At 48.3% G+C, this 8,672-nt stretch overlaps 1 protein-coding gene across 1 annotated transcript; it reads right to left on the bottom strand.

The window, feature by feature from the left end:
• Nucleotides 1-298: 298 nt before the first annotated feature.
• ZNF304 (zinc finger protein 304) lies at nucleotides 299-8,406 on the bottom strand. The gene is given in 5 exon segments (XM_065535051.2): nucleotides 299-4,136; nucleotides 4,751-4,865; nucleotides 4,867-4,904; nucleotides 5,465-5,591; nucleotides 7,978-8,406. Coding segments are annotated over 5 exon segments (2,133 nt in total). The 5' UTR covers nucleotides 8,011-8,406; the 3' UTR covers nucleotides 299-2,316.
• Between the last annotated feature and the right edge of the window lie 266 nt (nucleotides 8,407-8,672).

Raw genomic sequence — 8,672 nt, 5'->3', positions numbered from 1 at the left:
GCCTCAGCCTCCCGAGTAGCTGGGACCACAGGCGCCGCCACCTCGCCCAGCTAATTTTTTGTGTTTTTAGTAGAGACGGGGTTTCGCCGTGTTAGCCAGGATGGTCTCGATCTCCTGACCTTGTGATCCGCCCGTCTCGGCCTCCCAAAGTGCTGGAATTACAGGCTTGAGCCACCGCGCCCGGCCTGTAGTAGGTTTATTCATAACTGCCAAAACTTGAAAGCAACTGTCCTTCAATAAGTAAATGGATAAAGAAACTGAGGTATATTTATAGAACGGAATATCATTCAGCCATAACTTGCACACGAATCTTCAGAGGTTTATTTGTAGTAGCCAAAATCTGAAAGTTACCCAAACATCCATAACAATTAAGTTGACAAAAAAGAAAACTTGTGGTATACAATGGAATACTACTCAGCAATACAAATGAGTAAACAATTGATTCATGCAACAAGATAATGGATTAACCTTAAAATAGTTATGTTTACTGAAAAAGTCAGAGCCCCACCCCCTAAAAAGTACATACCATATGGTTTCATTTATAAAATTATAGAAAATGCTTGCTGTTGCTTGTGAATTGTGGAAAACAAGATGAGGAAAGACTGAGGATTATAAAGGGACAATCTTTTGTTGTGTTGGATATCTTGACTGTGGTGGTTTCATAGGTGTATACACATGCTGACACATAGCACATTTTACACTTTACATATATGCAGTTTATTGCATGTTAATCATACCTCCATAAAGCTGTTAAATAAATGTTCCTCATTAAAATCTATATATACTGTTCCACTAGGAAAATTAGACGTCAACTATTTTGGCTCTACAATACTCCTCTCCCTACAATTTAGGAGAGTGAGCCCTGCCTCAATGTTGCTAAAAATTGGTGAGCAATGAACTCCGCGTCCACCTCAGTCACTAGGGATGCTGGCTGGGTCAGAGAAGACCCATCCCTGGATCTCTCTTCTATCACTGCTGAGGTTCCTGTCTGTGCAGTGATGGCTGTAAGGCCAACTGCCCAGGGAGACACAGGAATCCACATTTAGATTATTTCCTCTGACAGTGGCCTTGGCCACAGGAGATACAGATATCTGAAGGTACTGAGAATTTCTATGCACCCCCATCCCACACCATCATAACTGCACCAATATTTGTGGATGCCCTGCTAGAATGTTCGAATCTCCTTTGGTTTGCCACAGTCATCCCCACTCCATTATCTCAGTGTTTATATACCAATCATGATTTTCACATTGCCCTAGAGGTCTTACAGTCAATGTCACTTGCCTATGGGATTCTGGATATCAGGGACTTGATCCTGTACAGGTACAGAAAACAGCAATCCCTCAACAGTGCTGGGGAGTACGTGACAGTCAAGGGACCCAACTTATGGTGCTTCCAGAAGCACAGATTTTCACACCAACTATGCCCTCATTGGGCTCACAGGAAATCCTGGCAGCCAGGCCACAAAGTTAGGCACAAAATTTTTTTTAGTCTTTCCAGCAGGCCTAGGGCAATGGTGTAAATTAGGTCAAACTAGACTGAGAGCTGTCTTCTGCCATCCTTTGGTCCCCTCTGAGGCACATGAAGGTGGTACCCACAAAAGGTGTTACTCCCTTCACGACAGAACCCAACTCTTTTCTCAATCTAGTCTACACAGTAACAAAATCCCCAAGAGTAAAGGCTGCCACAACAGGCCTTTATCACTGTCTAAACCAGAGCAGCATGGGACAAGCAGTTCCAAACCTGGGCGATTTGGCAATAAGACAAGTAAGTCACAGCGATCACGTTTCCTGACAAAATCTTGTCAGGAAATCCCAGCAGACCCTAGCTCAGGTCCTTTTAGCCAGAGCTAGATCATGTTTGCTCAGAACCTAATCATGAGGGAAAAGATGAGGACCCTCAATGGTGGAGGGTTGGCGGGGGGGCGGTCCTTGAAAATACTCATGATTATCTGCAGGGAACAGGAAAGAAAGCACAGAAGTCTGCCTTCCCTGAGCAAAATGGAGTGATTGATACACACAGCTGGTAGCAATAAGATGGCTTCCGCCACAGGCACTGGCAGTGATATAATTCCATCAAGAACCCTAGACAGTTACAAAGTGCAACACGCCTCATGAAAGCTTCCCACATATGTGGTGCTTATCAGGAATCTCCCCAGGGTGGAATGAAAGTACAATGCTCATCCGCTAGCTGATGGTTCTCTCACAAAGGGTACTCACAGAGCATTGTTCTGGTGTCAATCCTATGAGGATGATCAAGAAGATGACATATTTTCTGCATTCATAAGGCCTTTCTCTTTGTGTGAATTTTCTGGTGTTAAACAAGTTTAAGAGATGCAGCTAAAGGGTCACCAAAACTGGTGCACTCATGAGGTCTTTCTCCAGTGTGAGCTTTCTGGTGCCGAACAAGATGGGAGCTTCTGCTGTAGGCTTTCCCACATTCACCGCATACATAAGGCTTTTCTCCAGTGTGAACCCTCTGGTGTAGAATGAGGCCAGAGTTGCGGCTAAAGAATTTCCCACATTCGCTGCACTCATAAGGTCTTGCTCCAGTGTGAACTTTCTTGTGTTGAACAAGGTGGGAGCTGCTAATGTAAGCCTTCCCACATTCGCTGCACACATAGGGCCTTGCTCCTGTGTGAACTCTCTGGTGCAGAATAAGGCTGGAGTTGTGGCTAAAGCATTTCCCACATTCATTGCACTCATAAGGCTTTGCTCCAGTGTGAATTCTCTGGTGTACAATAAGGTTGGAGCTATGGCTAAAGAATTTGCCACATTCACCACACTCATAAGGCCTTTCTCCAGTGTGGATTTTTTGGTGTTGCACAAGTGTGTCTTTACGGCTGAAGGCCTTCCCGCATTCACTGCACTCATAAGGCCTTGCTCCAGTGTGAATTATCTGGTGCTGAACAAGTGTGTCTTTGCAGCCAAAGGCCTTCCCACATTTGCTGCACACATAGGACCTTGCTCCTGTGTGGACTCTCCGATGTTTAATGAGGCTAGAGTTATGGCTAAAGAATTTTCCGCATTCTATGCATTCATAAGGCCTTGCCCCAGTATGAATTCTCCAGTGTTCAATAAGGTGGGAGCTTTGGCTAAAGAATTTTCCACATTCACTGCACTCGTAAGGCCTTTCCCCAGTATGAAATCTCTGGTGCTGAACAAGTGTGTCTTTACGGCTAAAGGCTTTCCCACATTCATTGCACTTATAGGGCCTTTCTCCTGTGTGGATTCTCTGGTGCTGAACAAGGTGGGAGCTTCTGCTGTAGGCTTTTCCACATTCACTGCAGTCATAAGATCTTTCTCCAGTGTGAACTCTCTGGTGCTGAACAAGCGTGTCCTTGCGGCTGAAGGCCTTCCCACATTCGCTGCATGTATAATGTCTTTTCCCAGTGTGGAATTTCTGGTGCATTTTTAGGTGGTGCAAGTGAATGAAGGCTTTTCCACACTCCTTACACACATGAGATGTTTCTCCACTGTGGATTTTTTTGTGATTAATAAGAGCTGATTTCTCCTTGAACACATTTCCACATGGTAGGCATCTAAAGGGTCTCACCTCAGGATGAGTTATCTGGCTGTCAAGAAGAGTAAAGGTGTCCAGGAAGGCTTTTCCTTCCTCACCACAACTGAGGAGCATCTGTCCATCATAGTCTCCCTGGTGTTGCCCGAGACTGGAGCTGTGTGGGAAAGACTCCATGCATTCAGTCCTTCTGCAGGGACTCACCCTATTGTAAGTGGTCTGGTGCTGGAAGAGGCCAGAGCTGTCCGGTAAGTCCATCCCTTCCTCCCTGCAGGTAAAGGATCTCCCTAACATGCAAACTGTACAGCTCTTCACAAATGAGGCCCCTCCATCATCCCCTCTGAAGCAATTCTCTCTATTATGTTGCTTCTGGTGCTGGTAAAAGTCTGCACTGGATGAGAATTTTCTCCTACACGGCCCACGTGTGCACAGTTTCTGTGTAGGGTGTGATTCCTGGTGTTCGGCCAGGTGCAAAATGTCTTTCAAGAGTGGGTCACACATCTCACATGGGTGTGCTTTCTGGAAGAGACCTGGCTCAGCAGTCCTGACCTGTGACACTCCTACAGAAACACTCTGCTCAGAAGGTGCCTCCTCATTTTCTGCTTCACACCAAAAACCTGAAAGCAAAACGATGCTGGTGAAGTGCGTGTTGACTGTGGTGGGAGGCAGCGGCCCCATCACAAACGTGTGTCTAACACCAATGCGAGTCCACTGGCTTGTTGGCAGGACAAGAGAGCCGGGAGCAGCGTAAAGAAGGGTTGGTTGTCAGTACAGGCCCTGTACAGGTCACAGAATGGAGGAACCCTAACTACGGGGTAAAGACCTAAACACAATGGCATACAGGATCGAGAGTACAGGTTGAGCCTCTAGCTGATTTCTCTGCAAGAGGGTTTCAGCAGGGCCTTGGCTGCTGGTGTCAGGTGAGCTCTGTGCAAATGGGTGTGTCCATGCCCAGGAAAATCTGACTCCAAGTAAGTAGCTAGTTCTCGAGGACTATTTAATGAGCAAAACTCATAACACGTTAAAGTAAGCTAGTGTTGAAGAGAGGAAGTGAAACATGGAGGCCAAAAAAGTGAGAAAACAGCCAAAGGATGGAAGACAGGTGAGAAATGACAAACGGGAAAAGTGCCAAGAATGAGGAAAGAAAAGTAGATGTGAAGAATCACTATGGGCCTTGGCGACAAAACACTGACAAACACAAAACAAGTTGAAGATTCGATTTGAACCCAACCATAACAGACACCCTCTTCCAGCTCCCATTCAGCAGGGCCAGGCCCTCTGCAGGTCTCCTTCACTGTGGCTGCAGTGGTGTCTGCCCTGTCAGGCACCCAAGGTTTTCTGCCCCTGTCCAACTGGGCAACTGCATGGGACTGGGAAAATGAAAGCTGTAAAGCAAACAAAGGGCAGGTGAGTGGCGCAGGTAGGCCCACTCCACAGAGAAAACAGACTGTTTAGAAAAAATACTCTCCAAGGAGGATGTACCAGGACAGCCCTGTAATCACCAAAAGAAGTGATTGTGTCAGCTCGTGAAATTCCTGGCACAGTCAGGCCCCAGGAAATGTCATCCAGAGGATGAGGGGAGAACCTAGGACAAAGAGGTGCAAGACCTTATCTCTGCAAAAAGTAAAAATAGCTGCTGGGAGTGGTGGCATGCACCTACAGTACCAGCTACTCAGGAGGCTGAGGTGGGGGGATCACTTGAGCCCAAGAGTTTAAGGCTGCAATGAACCACGATCACAATACTGCACTGCAGCCTGGGTGACAGAGTGAGACTTTGTCTAGAAAAAAAAAAAAACAACCCTCAAAATAATAAACAACAAAAAAATGCTCTGACCAGATTCCCAGTGCACTGAAACTGGAGAGATAATTAATTTTTATTGTTTGAAGTTACTAAGCTTTGGGATAATTTGCCATGTAGCATTAGACAACTGAAACACAGACTTACCTAGTGTGGCCACAAGTGCAAAGTTCTCCAGCATCACATCACGGTACAGGAATCTCTGTGCCTCCTCAAGGAGTTCCCACTCCTCCCGAGAGAAGTACACGAACACATCCTCGAAGGTCACACAACTCTGCCATGATGAGTACAGTTGAGTCCACATTCAGCATCTCTCCCCAGAACTCCCTCCTCCCTAGTCTATACACTCACACACCCACCCTTTAGTCCCTCACCTCCCCAGCCTCCCAACTAAGAGGAGATACAGACCTTGGCACCACTATGTCTGCTGTCTCCTCATGTCCCTCTCCCCCACGGTGTCCAGCCCAGAGCAGAACCAGGCAAGTGTGCAGACAGATGCTGTCTCAACTCTGGGTCTGGCATGAAGGGTCCCAAACACTCTCCTACCAACCAGTTCTCCTGGTGTTGTCCAGACAATGCCTCTAAACACAACCAAACTTCAGCTCCATCTTCTCCCATGAGCTGCCTATACTAGATTCTTAAGGCCATCAGTTCATACTCCTCCCAAAGCGCACATTACTCTTTGGACTACACCTTCCTCACATCTGAGATCCCGACCACCACTGGTCCATGCCATAGGCACCTCCATGACATCTCTCCTCCCCCATCCCACTCTGCATGCGGTGTCCAGGAAGTGCTGGTGTCTTCACACTATCCACCACTGCCGCCCAGGTGCTTAAGCAACAGACCCAGTTTTCTCTCAGTCTCCAGTTTCAACTGTCTTACTCAATAACAGCATTACCACCATGACTTGAAGATACCCCATCCCACTCCACACACTGGTCACCATTTTTTTCAACTTCTTCAACAGAACCCTTCCCCAGAACTAAAATCCTGTGTGTCTCCTTGAGGCCTCAACTAAGATGTCGACTGAGATCTCTTTTTTTTTTTCTTTTTTTTTGAGATGGAGTCTCACTGCTCTGTCGCCCAGGATGGAGTGCAGCAGCGCGATCTAGGCTCACTGCAAGCTCCGCCTCCCGGGTTTACTTAAGCCATTCTCCTGTCTCAGCCTCCTGAGTAGCTGGGACTACAGGCACCCACCACCATGCCCGGCTAATTTCTTTTTCTTTTTTTTTCTTTTTTTTTTTTTTTTAGTAGAGACAGAATTTCACCGTGTTAGCCAGGATGATCTCGATCTCCTGACCTCGTGATCCGCCCGCCTCGGCCTCCCAAAGTGCTGGGATTACAGATGTGAGTCACCATGCCCGGCCGACAAAAGACCTCTTAACCTAAACATGACCGAAACCTAATTCCTGATATAACCACTAAAAATCATACCTGCTGCCAACTTCTCCATCTCAGTTGATGGCATTTCCATAATTTTACCAGCTACAGCAAAAACCAACCAACCTTAGGGTCATCCACGACTCTCTTCTCTCATTCACCCTTCACATCAAAAATTCCAATCACCCTACTTAACAAACAGAAAATTTACCAACTTCTCTCACCTCCACAGCCACCCCTCTAGACCAGATACTATCAACACTACTGCAATAGCTCATCCCTCATGCTCACAGTCTGTTCTCAACCTGAAAGCCAGAGAGCTTGTTAAAATCCAAGTCAGATCATCTCCCTCCTCTGCTCCAAATCTCCCACGACTTTTACCACACTCAGGACAGGGGTCCAGCTCCTCAGCCAGCCATTCCTGCCTCACTCCTTCCTCTGATATCTGTTTCCAACAAAGGTAATTAAGACCTGAGGTTCCCTGAGCGCTCCCAACTCAATCCTACAAGCATTTGAGCGTACCTGTTCCTGGGTCTGATATACTTTTCCAGTACTCATCCCATTGGTCGCCAGGTGGTGACTTCTCCACATAACTCCATACAACTCATGGCCCAGATTCAGGACACTAAACTAGAAATGACCTCCATTCACCGCCCCCAGTCTCAAGTGAAGAGAGACATGTGAAGAATCCCAGGATATCATTACTACGTCTCATCAGAGAATCTGGTCAGCCTTACTTATAAAATACATACAAAACCCATACATTCTCTAACCTCTGCTGCCACCACTCTGGCCCACACCATCAACGCTCACCTGGACTATTTCAGTAGACTCCATCTTGATCTTCCCATCTATCCTATATTCCCCAGTCTACTACCCACCCTGCAGCCAGAGGAAGCCTTTTAAGAACTGCATCAGAGGACCTCCCTTCTCTGCACCAAACCTTGCATGACTCCCAGCACCCTTAGAAGAGAGGACCAGCTCCTCGGGCTGCCATTCCAGGCCTACCTCTGACTCCCAGTCCCTGTTCTCACCAGGCACAGACGGTTCCCGGAACTCTCCAAACTCATCCTCATCTTCATGCATGCATTTGTACGAACTGCCCTGTGCCTTCGAGTCCGTTCCACACCTTATGCCATAGATAAGGGGGGCGGAACCCCTCCACATAATGCAACAGTGACCACCCTCCAGGGTGGTCAAGACAAGTGCGCGATGAGAGCGAACATCGCAGGACACACAGCCAGGCCGGTGTGCACTTGAGGGATTCCCCCACTCACCTGAACCCGGTCCATCAGCACCGCCGCTGCCATGAGAAGCAGGTGAACGTGAGAAGGGGGTGAACGGGCTGTGCCCTGTGGGCTCAGCCGAAACCCCACGCCTCCACCGCGCTGGACCCCCTCGGGCTGAGTGTAGCACTGCGAGTCTCAGTCTATCCGGTGTAAAAACGCTCACAAGACTAAGGCGGCTGCCGCCGGCGGAGACAAGGACAAGAGGGCGTGTGTGGAGGCCTCGGTAAGAGTCCAGCCCCGGCAGACACCTCCGCGAGAGGCCGCCCTTCCCACGACAGGGGTCATGGATTGTAACAAAAGTGCGGAGGAAGGTCCTGCAGCCTTCACTGTCTTTCCTTGCTAGGTTCCGCGAGAGCCGAGTAGAAAGGCGACCCCATCTAGGACTCAGCCTTCACAACCAGAATGCACAGACCGGGCAAAGGAAAAATACGTCACGACGGCGACGCCAGAGGTCTCGCCCCGCCTCCCCGAGCAGCAGGAAACACCCAGTTTCTGGGCTGTCATTGGCTGCACTCCGGCTACCAATGCGCTGGGCACAGATTTCTGGGTAATGTAGTTTGTACTCTGCATCCAACCAGGCAACGAGCGACTTTCGGGTTCTCCCGGATGTCCGCCAAGAGGCGTCGCGCAGGGAGGGGAAGAAAGACTGTGAAAACGGTGTCTCGGAGGCCAAAGCTGCTTTT

The sequence above is a fragment of the Macaca fascicularis genome, chromosome 19 (genome assembly GCF_037993035.2).
Source record: "Macaca fascicularis isolate 582-1 chromosome 19, T2T-MFA8v1.1".
Taxonomy (NCBI): Eukaryota; Metazoa; Chordata; class Mammalia; order Primates; family Cercopithecidae; genus Macaca; species Macaca fascicularis.
Note: the sequence above shows the minus strand (reverse complement) of the source record. Positions and strands in the feature narration are given on the sequence as shown.